General features: G+C 27.3%; 1 protein-coding gene across 3 annotated transcripts in view; it reads right to left on the bottom strand.

Annotated features, from left to right (window-relative positions):
- Positions 1-967: 967 nt before the first annotated feature.
- LOC100207865 (NAD kinase) overlaps positions 968-23,904 on the bottom strand; it is a 45,021-nt gene continuing 22,084 nt past the window's right edge. For 2 of the 3 annotated variants that reach the window (XM_065799784.1, XM_065799783.1), the window contains 9 exons: positions 20,188-20,317; positions 7,680-7,788; positions 7,382-7,467; positions 7,171-7,273; positions 5,603-5,712; positions 5,412-5,508; positions 5,146-5,303; positions 4,805-4,890; positions 968-1,208 (listed from right to left, as the gene is read on the bottom strand). In XM_065799784.1, the coding sequence (XP_065655856.1) occupies positions 1,076-1,208; positions 4,805-4,890; positions 5,146-5,303; positions 5,412-5,508; positions 5,603-5,712; positions 7,171-7,273; positions 7,382-7,467; positions 7,680-7,788; positions 20,188-20,317 (1,012 nt within the window). In that variant the 3' untranslated portion in view covers positions 968-1,075. The remainder of the gene's footprint in view (positions 1,209-4,804; positions 4,891-5,145; positions 5,304-5,411; positions 5,509-5,602; positions 5,713-7,170; positions 7,274-7,381; positions 7,468-7,679; positions 7,789-20,187; positions 20,318-23,904) is intronic. The other variant, XR_010639080.1, reaches the window with a different exon arrangement.

The raw sequence follows: 23,904 nt of genomic DNA, 5'->3' as shown, positions 1-23,904 counted from the left end.
AACTTGCGGCTTTTAAAATGCTGCGATATAGTACAAAATTAACATCAGAAATATACAATAATATATTAATTATAATATATAATAATATATCATATATACACATACCACAAAGTTAACATTTTTTTAACTTAATAATTTGCTGCTAAACATCTTCAACCGAGTAATTATAGACTGGTATTTTAATTATATAATTTTAACACAGTAATAAAGCATTTAGAGTAATCAGATAAAAGGTGTTTTTGCAAAGAAGAAAAAGATACAATTGTATTATTGCGGAAAATCCGATGGCGTCAAAGTTTATTGTTCAAAACACTTGTATTTTACATACTGAAACAACAGTAAAATTACTTATCAACTAAGAATAGCTATCGTATTGGCTTTTGACTATAATTAATTACAGTTCGTGATTTTAAAAAGAAAGAGTTTCAATACGTAAGAGTTTCAAAACGTAAAACCCTATAAGTATAAAAACGCATTTATGTTAAAAACTTTTTATTTCAAATTGCATATGGGAAATAAAATACAATTTATTTTAAATTATTTGCTATGAAATATAAAATTTATTTGAGTAGAAATAGTACTTGAAAGAATTTTTTTTATAAATTTTAATGAAATCCACACAGACAGATTTTTTATATATATATATATATATATATATATATATATATATATAGATATATATATATATATATATATATATATATATATATATATATATATATATATATATATATATATATATATATATATATATATATATATATATAAATATAACAATAAATATAAATATATATATAAATATAATTAAAATATAAATATATATATATATATATATATATATATATATATATATATATATATATATATATATATATATATATATATATATATATAAAGATTAAATATATAGAGAAAATAAAAAATTAAAGTCTTTTATCCGTGTATTTTAAAGGTAAAAAATAAAAAATAATTAAAAAACAAGTTTTCTAGAAAAATAAATAATATAAACAAGTATCGAATTTCTTCAATAAACCGTGGAACTATGTACACAAAAACAACATCGTTTACTAAAATCTTACGAAGTATGTGCTCGCTTGGTTTCTCTTTTATTCCAATGTAAACATGCCGCAAGACTTTCAAACCAATCTACTAAATGATCTTGATGACTGATGCAAGGCACCGGATAGACTGAGGTCGTAACGCGAAGGCTTTATACAAATAAGTAAAACTATCTTTGTAAGTTGAAAATAAATAACAAATCCAAAACAAAAATAAATTTTCAAATATTTTTTCAGCAAATAACAATTAATTTTATCTATGTAACTAGAATTTATGTCGATTAATTGATGCAACAATAATTTATTTACTCATGTCGATTAATTGATGCAACAATAATTTATTTAATCATGTCGATTAATTGATGCAACTATTATTTATTTAATCATGTTGATTAATTGATGCAACTATAATTTATAGCTCTTAAATTAAGTCAATTTATGAGGCGATAAAATAAAACATAATTTAACTCCGTTTTTATTTTTTTAATGAATTTTTAATACACATTTTTTTATCAAATTTTTTTTGGATGCAACCACAAAACACATCAAGTCAGAAAAAAGATTATCTTTTTTTGAGCTCTGCATAAATCACTTTAAATTTGATATACAACATTACAGTAACTTTTTAAAAAAGCATTTATTAAATTGTCTGGTCAAGTTATCTTGCTACTGGTAACATGTAACCCAGTACAATCTGTTTCATGTCCTGCTGCCTTGTAGGATACGCATTTTTAGGCAAAGGCTAGGAGATGCCATCTCCGACTTAAAACATTCCCTGCCTTGGGGCTCTTGGTTGAGCAAAGACTAGAGATGGTGTCTTGATAAAAATACTCATCTTAATTAAGTTTAATGTTTCTGAGGCTGGGTGGTAGTCAAAATTCCCGAACTCTGTGGTAGCTCTCAGAGAGGCTAATTCCATCAACAACTGAAAAATATCAAAGTATTAACAGTGCCATGTTGGGCATGGATGGTGTCCCTGTTAATACTTTTGGTGTGCATTGTCAAGGCTACATTTGAAGCCCTTTTTTACGGCTTAGGGTTTATTAATAGTAATGAGGCAATTGCTTGGGCTATTAAACAGTGTTCTGAGTACTATCTATGCTTTGAGTCAAGTTCTTTAACAAATTTAAAAATGAATAAAGTACGATAAACTATAAAACACAAAAAACCATCGTCATCACCAAATTCTCTAAACCTATCATTCACTAATACTCATAGTCTTCGGAGTAACTTTTCTTCTGTTGAGTCTTATCTCTTGCAAAGTTCACCAGACCTACTTGCTCTTTGTGAGACTAATTTGAGTTCAGCTGTTTCATCTTGTGTTTTTGGTTATCTTCCTCTAATTCGTAAAGACTCTAACAGTCACATGCTTGGCTTAGGCATTTACATTCGTAACAATTCACCCATTTGTTGGTTTGAATCCACAAACTATTCTTTTATGTGCTTTCATTTAGCACCACCTCACTCTATCGCCTTTTTCTTTGTTCTATATTCTTTTCTTTATTCTTCATCTCAAGACTACACTTTTTTTGATGTTATTTCTGATCAAATTGACCAAGCCCTCTCTCTTTATCCATCAGCCAATATTGTTGTTTTCAGTGACTTAAATGCTTATCACACTGAATGGCTTGGCTCTAGTGTTAGTGACTCTGCAGGCATTAAAACCCACAACTTTTGCCTTTCTCAATCCCTAACTCAAATAGTCAACTTTCTAACTCGGTTAAAAAGTTGCTAAGTATTGACAACAGCTCTGCAGAACACTTCTGCGAGACTATAACAGGTATGTTGTCTGGGCCACAAGCTGTAGAAGAGTGGAATCAAGAGATGATATTGATGAAAATTTCTTAGCAAACAATAACCTTCTCTAAAAGGTTATTTTTTGCTAAGAACTTTTCATCAATATCATCTCTTGATTCCACTAGTTGCGTTCTACCTGATATAGCCGTCAAACAAGTTGATCCATTGCTTAACATTCATATCACTCCAGCTTCTTTATCTAAAATGATTTGCTGCTTAGACTCTTCTACAGCTTGTGGCCCGGACAACATACCTGTTATAGTCTTGCAGAAGTGTTCTGCAGAGCTGTCGTCAATACTTTCAAAAACATTCAACAAGTGCTTATCAGAGTCTTTTTTTCCAGTCTGCTGGAAAATGACATCTGTTGTCCCTATTTTCAAAAATTCTGGAGAGCGATCTGATTCGTCTAACTACCGTCCCATTAGTCTTCTTCCTATCATAAGCAAGCTTTTTGAATCTTTAATTAACAAACACTTAATCTCTCATCTTGAATCTAATAACTTTCTGATCATCAATATGGATTTTGATCTTCTTGTTCAACAGCTGATTTGCTAACAGTTAATAAACCAATAGGTTTTATCGTGCATTAGATAAAGGTGGAGAGTTAAGGTCATCAAGCTTATAACATTTCTAAAGCATTTGATAAAGTTCGGCATGCTGGTCTTCTCCATAAGCTTTCTTCTTACGGTGTATCTGGTAGCATCTTTAAGATTAATAAATTCTTCCTTTCCAATTGTAGTATAAAAGTTGTCCTAGATGGACAGCACTCTTCTTCTTATTTTGTCACTTCAGGGGTTCCTCAAGGTTCAACCCTTGGCACTGTTCCTAAGTGCTCCAAAAACTCTTATTCCTCTAGTTTTTTTCCTCGAACATCAGTTCTTTGGAATTCGCTTCCTTCATCTTGCTTTCCTGATTCATAAAATTTGCAATCCTTGAAGTAATCTTTCAATCATTATCTTGCTCTACAATCTTCATCTTGTCTCTTCCAGTAACTTCCAACTCTAATTAGTGGTTGCTTGCAGCCTTGCTGGAAGATGATTAAAAAAAAACCGAAAAAAAAACAACAACTAAAGAATCATTTTATATAGACAATTCCATTCATCAGAATGGCCAGTGATTTTATCACTGTATCAAATTTCTTAACAATGCAAGGTATGTCTTTGATTTTTAAATGCATAAATAATAAGATAGGCATACGCTACAATTTTCAATTCTTCATCTTTGAGATTTCTTTGTTCCAGACTCAATACATTTTTCTTCTTGTCTTTCAAAGAACATAGAAAAGAAACAGTTTTTGTTGTACGAGAGAAATCCTGGTTTTTATTACAGCTAATGCTTACTTCTCGAGCCCCTCTGCTTAAAAATGTGTGCATTTCTGCAATAAAAGTCTTTGCTTTTAATGCTACTTTTTTTTTCAATATTTAATTTTATTTCACAACTTTTTCCAATATCATTTATGAGTTTGTTTTGTCCATATCTAGTACCTATTATTGTGCATATCTAGTATCTATAGTAAGCGAGATTAAAACTTTTGCTTACTGCTGACGAGACAGTAAATTTGTGAATTTTAACATCCTAATTTTGAACCATATAATATAGATCAGTCTTAAAGCAATTGTCGGCTTTTCCTTGAAGTTATCTTTCAAAATCTTCTTGTTTACTGAAAATCCACTTTCAACCATACTTAAACCATGTGATAAAACAAGCACCAATTTACATATTAACGTTAATCCTTGTACTGATCATAATTTGAAATATAAACTATGAACTTTATCAAACCCACTTTGAAATTGAATTTTGAAAACATTTCTTTATGCTCAAATTTAACTACGATGATTAATTCATCAAAATCTTCACCCTTTGATAGTTTTGTATCTCATTATTTGCTTATTTTCCACAAAATACAATAAGATCAAATAAAATGTTGAAAATATAGTAAAAAAACTTACAACAACATTTTACTTAGAAAACAAGAGTAGCGACCATCAAATGAGCAACGTGGTTCGTTTTTACTACAGCCTTTTGATACAAGAACCTAATTTTAATTTTTATATTTACATACACATATATTTTAAATATTTATAAAAATATTTAAGAACAATAAATCCTTTGTTATTCTATGTTGATTTTTTTCTTCTTATTTTTAAAATTATAAATATTAAAAATAAGAAAATAAAACATAAAAATATTAACATAAAGTAAATAAGTAAATGACTTAATAAATAAAACAATAATATTGTAAGAATTATATAAAACAAATTTTTGAATCAACGTTCTGAAATTCTATTACCTTTAATTCTACACCAGCTGGAAGAACAATAGGACGAAAAGAAAGCGAGTGAGGACAAATGGGAGTCAATACAATACCAGGAACACTAGGATGAACCATTGAAGCTCCTGCAGCAGCCGAATATGCAGTGCTTCCAGTTGGCGTAGAAATAATAAGACCTTTAATTTTAAAATCTAATTTTATTAAAATTTTAAAAATAGAGTTTTATCAAGGGAACAGTTGTCAACAGATAAAACTGTTTAAAAATTAAAATAAAATTTTTTTACCGTCACCAAACAAAACAGTTATAAAACGCCCATTGCAATATATTTCTACATTGGTCACAGATGATGAACCACGCTCAATCACTACTTCATTCATCACCTGGAAATATAAATCACCTCAAAATGATAAATGTTAAAAAGCAAAAGTAGTCTCTACTTAAAAAACTATTACCAAAAAAATTAAATAGTGTTACTAAATATTCAAAATCAATTTCGCTTCCTTCAACATTTCCCCGAGATCCTTTCGAAACTTGCTTTCTTATCTGACACTTTAAACGACTTCTTAACTGCAGACCAACATCAGCTGTAAACATGTTAAAATCATTTTAGGATATTTATTTGAAATATAACATTGAAAGACACACATATATAAAATATATATTGTAAATATTAATGAGTAAATATTAATGAGATTGTCTCACACAATAATGAGTGAGACAAAAAGCACAATTAAAGTGAGATAGTAGGCTAGTGGTTGAGGTTCATTTTCACGTTACACCTCTGGAAGTACAGCCCTTAACCCAATTCTCTGTGCAGCCATATTTTTCAACATTGTTTGTGCTTTGGAGTTTAGGGTTTAAAGATTTTCAAATGAAATTAAGAAACAAAACAATTCCTTGACTGCAGTTGCTCTCTCTGGAAAGGGGAGGTGAATTTAATAATAATAAAAAGAGTTATGTATTAAATTTATTATTAAAAAACTTAACAATGTTTAGAACCTAGTAGTGTTGTGGCATTATTAGGGAAACTACAACCATTTAGCTTTTATAAAACTTCTCCTAAAATTATCATTATGGTAAAATTGCTAATACCTAGATCACATGTTGTATTCATAATATATCATATTTCAAAGCATAATACCAATAAATTAATTAGTTAATTAAGTTCCACAAAGCCACAGACTTGTTAAGTCCTAGGTCAGCTACTGTGTGGCTTTTTTGTAGTAAATGATGAGCTGTAGTAACTACCATGATTGATAATTGTCCAGTAATTGTTTAAATTTTCTAACTGATATTGCTTCTGTTATATTATATGGCAAAGTGTTCCAGCCATTGACTACACAGTTGTCGAAAAATTCATGTCTGGCTTTGCAGTTTCTGACAATCTCACAGGGAAATCTAATTCCATGTTCAGCTCTTGATTTAATTTAAATTGTTGAGAAACTTTCACTATTGTTTCCTTTATTGTCTGTCTTGAAAAGTAGTTAATTTTATAATTTTGCATTGAGTCTCATAATCTTTGTTTTTAAAGCTTGAGATATCTTTATGATATCGTACCTTTATAAATTTTTTGGTGTCACTAAAAAGATAATGGTTCCATGCTTGTATGGCTAACTGCAAAGGGATGGTCTGATATATGTAGTATAAAGTTTTTTCTGAAGTGTTTCTAGATACAATTTTGTGTTTAAGAATACTGAGCATATTACTTGCTTTGTTTGCTGCTAAGTTGCAGTGAGCGTAATTAAGATTTTTTACATTCAACTGGACTAGCCAGTCGAGTTGATGTAAAAAAAAACTTTATAAAAAATTTATTTTCTATTTTTTGTTCTGACATAAACTAGTCTAGTTTGTGTCAGAACAAAAAATAGAAAATAAATAGTCAAATTCCAACCAAAAAATAAGTTAAAAATAAAACTAAACCAAAAAAAGAAAGTTAAGCTCACAACAAAAGTTTAAAATGCTATTATAATTATTGAAATTAAAATTGGAAGTAAAAGAATTTGAATAAAAACAAGAGCATACATATGTATACAGATATTTACCTGCTAGAACATTGTTCAAAGCAGCTCGAAAATTATCAATAGCAAATGGGGCCAAAAAACCCATAGATCCCAAATGAAAAGATATCACTGGCGGACAGCAACCCTTAAGAAAAAAAAATAATAACGTTCTAAAACTTACAAAATAAATTGTAACAATTTTTTTACATTTAAATAAATACAAATATTGAACAAGCTTATTAATAAAAAATACTTGAAATAAAGAAGACACGTGCAATAAAGTACCATCTCCACCCATACAAACAATTAAATCAACAGATTCACGTTTTCCATCTTTACCTGAAAATATATTCTAAAAAATTCAAGAAAAGAAGAAAATGTTAAAACAAGGAAAAAAATTATAAAATTTACTTGTCAGCCATCACCTCCTTAATTATGCACTTAATCTTCTTAAAATCTTTTATTTTATTTATTTTTACAAAAGATTTATTTGTAAAATGTAAAGAAATGTAGTAAAAACTAAATTCTTACATAAAAAATATTTAAAATACCTATCAGTGGAAGCAATTTATTTAAATACTTAGATGAAAATACATCATCGAATAAAAAATTATCCTCAACCAAAACACGGTCTTCAACAATAACTGTCATACCCTTTTCCTAAACATAAATGAATAGTTTTAAAATAAAAAGTGATTTATAATTTTAAACTTAAGAGTGATTAAAAAATAGCAACGAGTCTGATAGTGACAATGTATCAAACAGTGACAACGTATCAGACAGTGACAACATATCTGACAGTGACAACATATCTGACAATGACAAGGTATCTGACAGTGACAACATATCTGACAGTGAAAATGTTCAACTGAGAAATCAAATGCGTAATAGAAATGAGATTTAGTTGTTAAAAATAAATTACTAATGTATTAATTTTTTTTTAACAAATAATCTGTTTTCTTCTCTTTATAGGAATAAAAAAAAAATATAACAACCCAGAGATATTAAAATTTCAACCTTTATTAATCAATTTAGAGATTGCTTGTTTTTTTATTTACTAAGGAAAATAGATTCAAACAAGTATATCTTTTTTTTTTTAACTTACTTAGGAAAAGAGGGTCAAACAAGTAAATACCTTTAACATAATCTACATTTATCCATACCTAAACATACTATTTATACAATTAAAAGCAAAAAAGTTATACCTAAAACCATTGGAGGATAGACTCAAGATATTATATTTAATACAATGAAGAATTGAACATAATCTTATTAAAACACATTTATATTTATTTTAAACAGTATCAGTAATTGGAGTACTAGTGTTATTAGTAACATACTTGGGTTGGTTAAAAGAGTTAAATTTGGTTAACTAAATTTCTTTTATAATAAACTTCATTTAAATTTTGAATGAAATTATTGTAAATAAAATAAAACTTTATACATTCAGACAATATATTAAATAAATTAAAATGAAAAAACTAAACATAATAATTTTAACAGATATAATAACAGCCAAGTGACACCAAAAACATTTTTTACTTATCATATATAAATTATATTTCAAGTTTATTCAATTTACATTCAATTTGTTACATCCAAACTAAAAATATTTTTTTTCTCTCTTTTATATTCAGTTAATAATTTATAAATTTTTCCATACAACATTTGTAGTGTGCAAAGTTTGAAAATACATTTTTTATGTGCAGTAAAACTTATTGATATACAATTTATTTTTTATTTTTATTCAATAAAGTATGCATTATTGATTGGAAATAGATTTGATATAACTTATGGAAAGCAGAATAAAATTTCAAAGTTTTATAATTGAAGATATCAGCTTTTTATAAAATTGTTGGTTGGTTTCTATTAATGAAAAATACAATTCTTGAAAATTTCAGTTAAAACCCTTTTGAGGTTCATGTGATAAAATTTCATAAAATCTTTTTTTCCCCTAAAAAATATAATATTTAGAGCAAAATCTTGTTCTGTTCGTACTTCGAAGAACTTAATTCTTAAAATAAAATATCAGATGGCCTTATCATTTTCTTGTCATAGACAACTTTAAATCTACTTTGTAAAACATTGAGTTTTTTAAAGCCATATTTTATCCATTTTAGGCTAAACAATTAATGAATTTAAAAAGTTGATTTTTGGGAAATCATTATACAAAACTAGCAGTTGTAGAAGTAACATAATGTATCTTTTCAGTTTCTATTTATAGTAGACTTACAAATTCTTAAAAACATACTGTGTTAATACAAATTAACAAGTGATTATGAAATCCTAAAAAACTCCAGCTAAAACTTAAATAAACATGTCCTTACTTTGAACCATCGAAAACTTAAGAATAACACTGATTATAATGACAATATTTTTATCTACTTACTTAAAAGTCAAAATATCAGAACATTGAAACTAGAACAAAATAAGTTTAAATACTTAAAATGAAAAATCGTTTAGTTGCAAATATATTGCAATATAAAAGATATAAAAAAATATATATAAAACCGCAAAAATAAAAAAAAATAAAAAAATTACAAATCAAATTAAAAAATCAAGGAAACAAATCATGCAAATAAAAACCTTTAAGATCTGTTAGGATTTTTTACTGTTATACTATTATATAAATTTAAAACTCCAGTTAGTCCTGCAGAGAGCTAATACCATTTACCTGCTGATAACTAAACTTTTAAAGATAAAATTTTGAATAACGCATGTGTTACTAAAATCCAGAAAACATCTTCATTATGTGGCCTAGTAAAGTTTTTTAAAAACACTTTTATTAGGTCGCATTTTTTTTTACATTTTGCACAGTGTAATAGAATGGCATCAATTGAAAGGTATAGGAAAATATATATTCTTTTAACACTCTGTGTACACTTTTCATACATTTTCTCTGGTGAATTTAAACTACCTATTAATAACTGTAAACTAGTCCCTGCTATATCTTATTTGACAGTTTCTATCACAGAAACCATGTGATAAAGCAAATGATGTTTTGGACACTTCATAATGGCAACCAGTGTTAGATATTACTCTATTTGTTTAAATTTTGATATTGAAAACTTGCACCATAATTAAAAAGTCTACAATCATTGAAGGTCTTTTAAATGTTTTAATACTTCATAAATAAGACAATAAAGTGAGTAATAGCAAAAGAATGCTATACGGTTTGACGGTTGTTCCAATAAAATTCTTGTATTGCAACTTGAATTAAAAAACTTTAGTTTTCAGCAAAATCTAATAATATTACAATATAACTAAATGTTGCTTTTACCTTCTGCAAACATTCTGTTGACTTTTAGCTAATATTGTGGTGAATTTTTAGTTGACAAGCATGTTTGATAAAATCATCCACAGGAAGATGAATCTTAAATGTTCTTATAAAACAAAATAGTAATACTTAAAACTTTGGGTGTGGTAGGTTTTAATTTGTAATGAAGTCATATTTAATTTTTTTTTTTTCTTTCTATTAGTCTTGATTTTAATATCTAAATTTTATTTTTTTTGAAAACTAATTCTTTATTTCATTCTTTTCTCAGACATTCGCTGCTTGTGTGATCATTTGGTGAATTTATATGCAAAGTGCAAAGTTTAATGTAATTATAAAACATCTTCATGAATTCCCACTTTTTTTTACTTCTAATACCATTATAAGAAAGTCTAACAAATCAGCTTAAAAAAACTAATTTAATATAAAACAATGTTGACCTTAGGTTGTTTTGTATAAGTGTAGATAAAAATTTTCAAATCATAGCTAGAGTCATTCCCAAACCACATCAAAATAATTAACTATTAAATTGTAGCAGCAAATTTCTTAATCGGTGTTTTAGTTAGGAAGACATGCAATTGCAGGCAATTATATGACCACACAAAAAATACTTTTTTTTGACAATTTGACCATAGCTTTTGACATGCTTTAAAAACCCAACTAAAACAAAACTCAGCAAACTAAAATGCTTACTTTATTTAATTAGCGCATTAAAAAACCATTTCATTCTTTGTTTTAATATTTGTACTTTTTTTTTTTTTTTAGATATGTTTTAAAAGATAAACATTTATCATAAAAAATACATAATTATATAAGTAAAAAAAAAACAACAGTTTATTAATTCTTATTATAAAAATTCATTAGAAGGGTTTTTGTAACTTCATTAAAAAAAAATTCGATAATATAAAAGCATTAAAGATCAAACTTATTTAATTGTAAAAAAACATTAGTCTCTCTTTTTTTTTCAACAAAATTTTGTTTATCTTTTTTAATATATTAACTTTAAATATTCTTATATTAAAATTTGATAAAAAGACATTCGTTTTCGTAGAATGTCATCGTTTATAAAAACAAAATAATTTTTTATTTTATAATAATTTTTATTATAAGAAATGCATACTTAAACAATTTAAATTTATATAAATTAAAAAAATAATATACAAATGTCAATTATACTTTAAAAAAAAAAAATTATGATCAGTAACTTGTCACTTTATTTGAAAGCTTTTTGCTAATATAAAAACATTTGTTAAGAAGTTTTGATAAAATTTATTTCACTCAAGGTATAGTTCAGAATATTTTTTATTTAAAATGTTTTTTGAAAAAGCCGCGGTCAAATCATCAGAGTAAAATGTGATTTGCCTGGTTATATAATGACGTACAATCGCACATCTTCCTGTGAAAGACTGTAAATACACTGCTAGAACTGTTAATTTTGTATATTGATACCCAAAAATAAAATTTTTTAAAATTTTAAAATGATTTTTCAGGTTTTTAAAAACAACCATTAGGAATAAAATTAATCTTTATAAATAATTAATCAATGCTTTACAAAAGCAGTAGTTTTTTATGATAAAAAAAATTAGAAGGTCATATTATTTAAAATTTCGAAAATATGGTTTTTCAAAGAACAAGCAAAACAAAACAAAACACACAGAAAAAAACACAAAAAAAGAACAGTTCTATTTGTGTTAATAAGTCCCTGTGTAATAAGAAAACAAAGAAAGTTCAAAAAGTTCAGAGATCAGGAGGTAATCCACTGGTATTAGGGTGGTACCCCTCCTATCAACTTATCTATATTTATAGATATTTCTATAAATAACATGGATTTCCCTCAAGAAAAAAATTGGCCAAGGACCGCCCAAGGAAACCCAAGTGAGCTTACTAAACAACTGCATACTTGGTGTGGAAAACTATCATCACTAGTTTCAATTCTTGTTACAAGAGTTAGTTCATTAGAAGTAGAAAATGAAGCAAAACGTCTTGAAATTGATAAACTTAAAGCGGAAAGAGTGTTGATTTCCACTGCAGACTATCCAACAATATTCTCATACGCAGAAGCAACAAAGCAAAGTATACCAAAACCAAAAGAAACTGAAATTGTGATGATGGCTGAAATTACCAATGAATTCAATACTAAAAAGAAAATTGAAAACAATATTATTGACAGCGGTATTATCGAATCAACCAGTGAAGAAAAAAATACAATCTTAGAAAATGATAGACAAAAAATCGAAACAATGCTAGAAGCGATAAATGTCAACCTTTCATTAAATATTTCTAAAAAAAGGATCAGAAAGACGTCTAGACCTGATATTAATCGAACTTGACAGCATAGACACTCAAAAGTTAGTAATTAGTAATTCAAAAAAATTAAAAGAAATTGATATCTTAAAAAATGTTTACATTAACAAGGACAAAAATGAAAATGAATGACTATTCGACAATGAATTAAGAAAAATCAGAAAGACAAGAAATGCAGCTCTTACTCATAAATTTCTTGGGAGGCAACGTTGCAATGAAAACAATGGGGAAAAATATTATTGGGGGATCCGTTCAGGCAAACTTAAAAAAATTGATCTAAATCTAAACCATACTTATTTAATTTAGATATTCAAACATTAAACAAATTAAATTGCTTCTATTCAAATGCATCTTCACTAAATAACAAATGGGATGAATTTCAATTAATGCTGAGTCAACAAAACCAAGCACATATTATATGCATAACTGAATCCTGGTTTGATGAAAAATCTGTTATCTTTCTATCTAAGTACACTCATTACAATAAAAAAATATAAATTCTCATTACAATAAAAATCGAACTAGTAAAAAAGGTGGAGGTGTGGTGATTTACATGAGAAAAAACATACAATCACTAGAAATAAATTTTCAACAATTAAACAGTTCTATAATTGAATCTACCTGGTGTAAAATTAAAATTAAAGCAGAATCCATCCTTATTGGTTGCATCTACAGACCACCACACTCAGAACACCAAGTAAATAATGCAATTAACTATTCGATTACATCAGCTGCCTAACTAGTTAGCTCAAAACGTTTCTCAAGTCTCTTAATAGCAGGTGATTTCAATTACTCAGACATATTATGGGATATTAATGGAGGATCAAATTGTATATGTCAATCCAGTATAGACTTTCTAGACACTCTTAATTCAAATTTTTTAGTACAATCAGTACTAAAACCAACTCTTAACAATAATATCAATGATCTAGTAATTACAAATGACCCGAACAAGAGCTATACAATTAACGTTAATGATCCAATATCTCCATTCAACACTAACCTGGGACTTTTACCTATATGAATCACACACCATACAAAAAAATCAAAAAATAATCAAAATGTACCAAAAAGGTAACTATTCTAATCTAAATATAGCATTCAACAGCATCAACTGGTTTAAACTATTCAATAATCAAGACTTAAATGAAATGATAAACATTCTAATAAAAACTTATAAAAATCTAATAGATATTCATGTACCAAAAATCTTTATCAATAGTAATAAAATTAAAAATAGCTCTATCAAATGGCACAATAATGATATCAAAAAGGCAGCTAATTAAAAATATATATATATAATTCCTTATGAAATCTGCTTCAAAATCATCTGACCGTAAAAAACAACTTTCAAGTGATTACAATAGAAAAGCAAGAGTATTAAAAAAATTAGTAAAAAATGCCCAAATTAAACATGGAAAATCAATAGTAAACAAATGCAAATTTAACCCAAAATTATTATACAAATATATAAAGCATTCGATACAGTAGATCATAAACTACTAATTGCTAAAATAAAAACTTATGGTTTCGATAATATATTTTTAGATTGGCTACACAGCTCTCTCTCGAACAGGCAACAAGCGGTTGTAATTAATAATGAAGTATCTGAATGGCTTCCAGTATTAAGTGGGGTACCACAAGGCGAAGTTTTATCGCCACTACTATTTAACCTATTTATAAACGACATGCCTGAACTAGTTTACAATACCTATAAATTATTTGCAGATGACAGTAAGTTAATTACTGTAATCAAAATCCAGAAAGATAATGAAATATTACAAGATGATCTCAATAAAATAGTAGAATGGTCAAAAAATTGGAGCATGAAATTAAATTACGAAAAGTGTAAAATATGAAGGTTTACAGTACCAAATCAAAAAAGTTAATTGACCAAATAAATCAAGCTGCCCCATTATGTGTAACAACCCACGATAAATTAACCATTAAATTAAATGAAACAAAACAGGAACAAGACTAGGTATTAATATATAATATAACTAGGTATTAATATAACTAATATAACTAGGTATTAATATAAGTAATAATCTGAATTGGAAAAACCACATCGCAACAATAACCAATAAAGCTTACTCAAAACTAGGTACACTAAAGTGGACATTCAAATTCTGGTCAAATGACTCATTTACTAAACTATATACAACTTATGTTAGACCTGAATTAGAATTTCGTGCACCAGTCTGGAATCCACATTTAAAAAATGAAATAAAAAAACTTGAAAAAGTTCAGCATAGCAGCTTGTACCAGCTCTCAAGCACAAATCATATGAAGAACGTTTATCTAGCTTAAGTCTCGAATCCAGAAGAATTAGGTGACCTCATCTAATACTATAAAATAAAAACCAATTTAAATAATTTTTTAAAATTATTTAAATTGGTTTTTACTTTATAGTATAAATGGTCCATCTTCTAATATTAGAGGAGAAGCACACAAAGAGTATAGAGAGTTTAGTAAACACAGTTATAGAGAAAACTTCTTTAGCAATAGGATAGTGCCGCATTGGAACAATTTGCGGAATGACTTAGTGACATCAAAATCAGTTGGAGAATTTAGAAAAAAATATGATGTCTTATCACAAAGCATGTAATTGACTAATTGCTACTATGGTAGGATTGCAATAGTCCTACTCTGCAGAGATTTGTAATGTCTGTGCTGTAGAAATAAATAAATACTTTTACTATTGGAAATATTATTAAAAAAAATCAGAAATTTAAAATTACCATAACTTATAAACCATAAACAACTTAATGCTGTTGTTAATCTGTCAATGTTGGCCTGTACAGCTGCAATATTTTCTGCAGAAAACTTTAAACATAGTTCAAAGTTTTCTGCTAAATACTTTACCTATGCCATTACACATAGTGCATGTACAATAAGCTGTGTCATTTTGTAACAAAAGTCAAAATTCAGAGACACTATACTTTGCAATCTTTGTCATCTATATCAAATTGATGATGTTTAAAGTTTCAGCTCAAAAGGTCATGTGCAACAGGGTTACATTGAACTTGATTTTTTTCAATTTTCATGTTTTTTATGGAAAATATTACTTATTAAATAAACATAAGTAAAAACAAAAAATATTGAAAACTTAAAAGTCTGAAAAAAAAGAAGGTTTTTATTTGCTTAAAAATGACATTATTTAAATAATGACAATTATAAATCATTGTTGCAGTTACAAAATATCATTTTCTCCAATTCTAATTTTGTACTTTTTTTCTTAAATTTTTTCAGATTTTTAGAGGGCAAACAGCATCTAAATATCTCTAGCTTAACATTAATGAGCAAACTTTTATCATTTCTTTTTTATTGATACCAGACAGAACTATGTCTGCTAATGTAAGAACAACTATTTGTTCATCTAAATGCCATGTTGATGTTTTAAGTTTTTTATTAGAGTATTTCCAAGTTCTTTATACTTCTGAGAGCAAAATGATTTCTTCCATGGGGCATAAATAAGTTATGAAGAAGTTGGCATCATTAAACTTTTCCTCTAAGTCCTCTGGTAATATCTGGTGTGTAACTTTTGTCATCTGAATTATTAAAATATATATTGCATCAACCATGAATCTTGCCTTATGCATTGCATTTGGCTGCAGGAATCTTATAATCTGAATACATTTGCCAAGGAAGAATATATTTAGCTTGAATAACTTGCGGTTCTCTTCTCTAGCAAAGGTTTCATTATGAAATGCATAAGTCAAGTAAGTTAATGCTTTTTTGGCTTTTACATAAAAATTGAACCAGAAACTAGAATACTCCAATCAAAGGTAGATACATTATTAAGCCTATTTACCTCATTAAAGATTTCTTGCCAAACCTTTTTAAATTTAATATAAAGTGATTTTTGTGATTAAGTATAAGATTAAGTATAAGTATAATACCTGGCGTACCTAAAATAACTATATTATGAGATTTTAAATTTATTTTTAAATTGTATAAATTAAAATTAAAGAGAAAAATTTACATAGTTAAGTTTTCAAACATAATATTAAAAAAGTATTAGAACCTTAAACTGTTTCCAATGGTAGGAAGCTCTCTATCTAGTAGGCCATTAATGGGGCATTTCAGGAGATAACGAGTTCTTATTGGATTGGTAGAACAACAATAGTGTTTCATTTCAATTTTTCTCATTTTAGTCAATATTTTATTTATCTGGAAAAATAAAACTAGTCTATATACTATATATTTTTATATATACAATGTAAAGATGGTATTTGATATATCCAGATAAAAAGACTACAATTTATCGTAAATGCTTTATAAATTTTATTCAAAAAAACTACAAAAAAGTAGGGTTGAAAATTTGCCAGAAATTTTAAAAAAAAGTTATTTTATAATTAATGGGCAATTCTATGTCTTATTTAGGCAGTTGTTATGGACAGTTTTATGGTAAAATACTGTGAAATAGATTATAAAAATTTTAGAAAAGCCCCCTTTGAAAAATACTTTTTTTGGTATTTGGTTGAATTTTTTTAATATAACGTTAAGTAGCAACTATGATAATTTGTTTTCAAAATTTTCAAAACTGTTTTATCCTGTTATTTGCTAAGCATATTGATGTTCATTGCCGTAGAAAGGTTTGCTTAAGGCTTAACATAATTTGCACCCCCATACCTAATGGGGCATTTGTCAATATCTATTAAATTGGCCTACAAATTACTGAAAACTGTAAAACTGTATATAATATATATTAGGTGTAAAATTATACATAATATATATGTAAAATTATATATAATACATAAAATTATATATAAAAAGATTTGATTGAATATTTACAGTATTTTACAGTTTTTTCTTGATTTAAAGATGTTATTGATTAATTAAAGGCAAAAAGTAAAAAATTTTTTTTTGCTAAATTTGAACTATTAAAAAATATAGTTAGCAATAAAAATAAAGAACTAATGATTTCGAGGTCATAAATTCCACTGCTATGTTTTAATAAGTGCTTTTAAGACTTAAGTCTCACTAAGCCACAACCTTGCTAGGGCACTTTTGACTTCATAAATCAATAAATTGAAAAACGAGAAAAAGAAAGGAAGGGGGTAAAAATATTGTTTCTTAAAAATTAAAAAAAAGTCTTAAAAAACTATTCACCTAGCTGAACTGTATCAAAAAATCACCTTCTTTGTGGGGGTAGAACACCCCCTTCCACCACAAACCCTCCCCTTAAAATCATCTTTGTATGCAATTTTTACACATAAAAAATCTTTGTTTCTTTAAAAAAATCTACAAAAATAATACACAATAAAATTTGTTAATCGAAAAAAGATTTTATCCTTTGTATTTCATGAATATTTTACATTGCAGTTGAGAGAAGTAAAAGCTAGAAATATGTTATACACAAGCTCAAAAGACAAGCTCGGAAAACGTTGTTTCACAAAAGTTATGTAATATGTTATACACAAGCTCAAAAGACAAGCTCGGAAAACGTTGTTTCACAAAAGTTATGTAATATGTTATACACAAGCTCAAAAGACAAGCTCGGAAAACGTTGTTTCACAAAAGTTATGTAATATGTTATACACAAGCTCAAAAGACAAGCTCGGAAAACGTTGTTTCACAAAAGTTATGTAATATGTTATACACAAGCTCAAAAGACAAGCTCGGAAAACGTTGTTTCACAAAAGTTATGTAATATGTTATACACAAGCTCAAAAGACAAGCTCGGAAAACGTTGTTTCACAAAAGTTATGTAATATGTTATACACAAGCTCAAAAGACAAGCTCGGAAAATGTTGTTTCACAAAAGTTATGTAATATGTTATACACAAGCTCAAAAGACAAGCTCGGAAAACGTTGTTTCACAAAAGTTATGTAAAGTAAAAGTAACAACAGCCTTTCATTGCTTTTTAAAAAAAATGCGTGATTTTAAAACTTACTATAAAAATTTAACTAAAAGATGTGTATTTTTCACTTGTGGGTTTTTATTATCTTATATTTTTGTTGAAATATTTCAAGAATATCCAAATACTACAATGATAAATCGCATATTTTTGAAACAAAGAAATGAATTATATAAAACTAAATAATAACTATTTATATAAATAATAAATATAAGTTTATTGCAATATAAAATTATTGAAAATTTCCGGAAATTTTGAGCCAAATTTCCCGGAAAATTTCCAGAATTATTCAACCCTACAAAAAAGTACTTTTTATAATAAAAAATAAAAAAATTTCTTGTTTTTCATAAAAATTATAAAAAAGCAGCATCAATATAATGAACTTTAAATTTTCTTGGGTAAAATGACTAAGATTGGAGAGTATTGTATTTTTTTTGACAAAGGCTGTATTATGTACAGCCTTTGTCAAAAAAAATTCAATACCTTAAAAATGTTCACGTTAAAAAGAACTCTTAATGCACAGAGACAATGATTTTAAAGTTATTTTAAAACTTTTTTTATGTGCATTTTTTTGCTTTTTTCTAATTTTTGAAATAAAACTTTTTTTATCTAGCAATATTGCAGATCATACATAATTATTTCATTTGAACTTCATTAAGATGTTTTGTTAAATGTCAACTATTTTTTGAGAACTATTGTTAATGCAACACCAAAGAGAATGCAACAACAACAACAAAAATTTGTTTGAGCCATCAGAAACTATAGTCTGCTTATATAACGCAGTATACAGCTGTATTCTTCAATCTTATTCTAACAAATAAAGTAAAGAAAAGGATGTCATAACAAATTGCGAGTCACAAAATTTGTATAATAAAAATTTGAGAGGCTAATGTTCCTGTGTTGAGATTAAAGTGTTATGTTTTACTTATCTATAAAATGTGTATAACATTTCTTGTTTATTTTTTCAAGTATTGAAAACCAATAACTCAATAAACATTGATATGTCTTTTAATCATTATAAAAGCAAATTTTTGCATTTAAGTTCAAATATAATATTTAAAAGCTTGACAGCTTGTCAAGTACTCTTGAGTACCTGATAAAAGGGATGTGGGGGAGGGGGATCATTTATTGATTTTTGGAAAAATTTCCCACCCACCTCAAGCTTATTAAGACCCTCCCATTTAATAATTTTTACTTGTTATCCCAAAAAAAAAAAAAAAAAAAAGTGAAAATCAGCCTTAAAAATTAGAAAATAATTATTTCAGTCACTGATACTGATTTTTCAGCATAAGCAGGCTTTAAAAATCACCAACCAAGTAAATCTTGATTTATCAATAATGAGATTTTAATTTATTTTTCATTAAAATATAAAACTTATATCAACATTAAATCTGATTGAAATTATGATAAAACAACTGCTAGAAAATGCACATTTGACCGTAAGCCACGCTAGATTTAAATAGTTTTATACATTTTTGTAAAAAATATTAGCTTGGATTTATAAACTGAAATTTTTTATTAAAAAATGTAAACATGATAATAAACAGATGTAAATATCTCATTATTGGAGAATTTTGTTAAAAAGAATTTACAAAAGAAGAAAAAAACGAATCCTACTTCAATTAACCATTGAATTACTTTCTTGCATTCATTGCTTACATCATTATCAGATATCCTTTTAACAAGGAGAACATTCTGAGGTTTTGCCTTCCATTCAAGGCATTGCAGTGAAGGATCTATTACACCACTAAAAAGTAAGAAATAAATTTCTTATGTTACTCATCAAAAATGGAACTTTATATTGCAAAATTTGTCTTAAAACAACTTTATAATTTTGATATTAATATAAAAAATATTATTAAATGAAAAATATTTTACATAAAAAATGAAGTAGTTGATATTTTTACTCCTGCTTTAACTGAACTAACTCTGATTAACTGAACTTATACATATTGAACATCAGAGGCAATTCTACAAAAGCATATGTGTGTGTATGTGTGTGTGTGTGTGTGTGTGTGTGTGTGTGTGTGTGTGTGTGTGTGTGTGTGTGTGTGTTGTGTGAGTGAGGTATGGTGTGTGATACCTCCGAATGAAGGCGATTTTGAAGTTTTAGTCAGTTTTTTGAGGAATATAACCAACTACTCAGTATTTGACACATTTTAGCTGGGTGATTTTTAGTTTTGAGGACTTTTTAATAAAAAGAAGAAAGCAGTTGGTAATTTTAAAGGATTGCCCCCCCCCCCCCTCTTCTCACTTTATTCCCAGAATCGTCTCTGCTGAACATAATATCATTACTATTTTCAATTCAATTTTTTCTCTTGTTAACCATATAATTCAAATGATAGTCGCTTTAAGATTAATTTAATGTAAAAATCTACATTGAAGTGTCCTTAATTTATACTTCAAGCAAAAATCCAAGTATGAAGTTATAAAAAAAAAATGAAATATTCAATATTCAAACTGTATAATTAAATTAGTTAGTTTAAATATTCAATATTCAAACTGTATAATTATTAAATTATACAATATATTATCTATGCAATAACCTAGATCTTTCTATATTTAGGAACGGTAATGTACGTAATGAGTCATCTACCTTTCATCTTCTCTTACCTCCGATCTTTCTTGGAAATCATATATCAAATCGATTGCATAATTAGCATTTGCTAAGGTTGCATCTCTTTATTGTGCTTGTCACTTTCTTACTCAGGATTCTATTCTTTATCTCTATAAATCTCAAATCCACCCTTAGCTGAATACTGTTGCCATATCTGGGGCGGATCTTCTAATGATACCCTTTCTCTTTTAGGCAAGGTGCAAAATTACTTTGTAAACTGTCTGAGTCTTTGGTTCTGTTCTTTTTAAGAAGATATTGATCATAAAGTTTCTTGTGTTTTGTTTTTTTTCAGCATTGTCAACTCTCAATCAACACTGTCAAAGTTTGAATCCTGCCCCATTCCAAGATTGTTAGTACTGCTTTAACTCAAATACTCTTTTTCACTCATTTTTTTCTTCTACATGGTAAAAAAGAAGCATCTAAAGGGTGTCTTCCCTCAAAGGTAGCTGAGCAGTGGACAGTGTTTTGGTTGCCTTTAGCCATAATTTAAATTTTAAATCTTGTAAAAATTTCTACAAGAGAAATAAGAATAAGCATAAAATACAATAAAACATGAAAATATAAGAACACATTATAAATAGAAATGATCAATAATTAACAAGGATATGATTAGCATTGATTACAAATTATAGTGATTAGAGTTACATTATTATTACATTTATTATATATCTGATTGGAAACATTTATTTAACTTTAAGTAATACTAAATGCAATCAATCAGTTATGAAATTGTAATATAAAAATTAAATTAAACCCTTTTCTTTTTAAATAAAAATTACAATAATTTAAAATCGGTAGTCATATAATCTCACAAATCATAGCAACCACTAAATATGCTTCATAGCAACCCTTCAAGTAGTCTAACTTTTGGTGTATAATACTTCAAGTCAGCAAATAAAAATTGATACAAAGGTCTTACCATAAAACATATAAATGAGGGCGGCAATTTTTTTGCCGCCCTCAAACACTTTTAGGTTGGCATTGCCGAATGCCCACCCTAATTCCGAGGGCTATATATATATGCATGTATATTTATATTTTAAAAAATCATCATCAATAAGCTTTAGCTTTCACTTTTTATGCTGTTTCTCTAATATAAAAAATCTCAAGCATGTTCTTTCCATAACTAAAGCTCATTTATACCATATGTAACACACTCTCTCCAAGTTTTTTTACTTCTAACTCTATCATTTTCTCCAGAAGCTGCAACCTCTCTACATGCTGATACCCAAACCATTTTGATTTTCTCTGACAAATGTTGTTCAATACAACATTTTTTCTAATCTCTGTTTACCACCCATCCATCTGATCATCATCTTCTCTTTTGGCAAATACTACACCATAAAAATACTAAATTCTATACAAATATGTAAAGATGCTGAATACCATCATCTAAATATACAGCAAACATATGTTTATATCCATATATATCCATATTACGTATGCATAAATGTGCCTCTTATCTAACCTTCTGGATCCAAGCAGATATGGAAGCTTTAATTTTTTTTCTCTGATTTTAAATCAAGCCTAATTTTACTTCACGCTTTTCAACTTCTTTTGCAGCTGCTATACTAAACAGTTTGTTTTTTTTTAAAATCTTTTTTACAAGAACATCTATATTGAGAACAAATATCTTTTTATTATTGCAAGAAGTTAATGTAAAAAAGTCCTGTCTGATGCTAAGCTCTGTTATTCTTAGTTAACTAACTCTTGTATTTTATCTCAGATGTTAGGTTCTAGAGACTTTTAGAAAATCTTTAACAGTAATTCTTACATTCTATCTCTAATTAATGGTCCTGATCAATTATTCATTATCAGACATCTAAATCACTTTGACTTCCGATGCTAAAGTCAATTCTCAATTTTACAGCTTCTTATACCTTTATTCTATCTTATTAATTTCCATGGCTTGTGGTTCAGACAACATTTCCATCATAGTCAACTTTGTAAAAAATACTTTCAAAAAACTATTTAAAATCAAAAACAAAACACCTAATATCAAAGTATTTAAAATACAAAATACTTTTTAGATTTTTTAAAGTGTTTTAAAACGAAAAAGTGTAAATGTATCATTTTAAATGTGGAATTCCATCAAGCCATCCCTGGTGTCCTCAATAAAATTTTAGTAATATTTTCTACAGCATCAGATGCTTGTGTGTTTCAGCATAAGCTTGTGTGCTCCGCAGCATCTGATGCTTGTGTGCTTCAACTGACACATGACCACAGTTTTGAGCAACTGGCCATTGCACCTATTGCATTGTTGTTTGTAGTTGATAAATAAATCAATTACCTTACTTGCCAAAGAACTCCGGTACATACTGTTGATTGCTGTTTACTAGTAGTTAAACTCAATGTTAGTTGACAAACAATTCCACTTCAAAATTTTTGCAGGGATATTGTTTTTGTTCAGACCAGCATCTTTCAGAACTCTTTTTTTAATATTTCTTAACATTTCTTTCTTTTTTAACTTTTTATTTTTTATTTAAAAAAAAAAACTTTCAAAATACAAAATATCATTTAGTCAAATTACATTAAAAATTGCAATTAGAATACAAATACTAACTACTACAGCGAAATAATATTTAAAATACAAAATACAAATACTTTAAAAGTATTTAAACACTTATTTAAAATACTAGTATTTACAACACTGATCATAGTCTTACAAAAGTGTACTCAGTAATTCTCTTCAACCCTTGCTAAACTATTATGTGCTT

The sequence above is a fragment of the Hydra vulgaris genome, chromosome 06 (genome assembly GCF_038396675.1).
Source record: "Hydra vulgaris chromosome 06, alternate assembly HydraT2T_AEP".
NCBI lineage: Eukaryota > Metazoa > Cnidaria > Hydrozoa > Anthoathecata > Hydridae > Hydra > Hydra vulgaris.
This window is presented reverse-complemented; position numbering and strand designations above follow the sequence as displayed.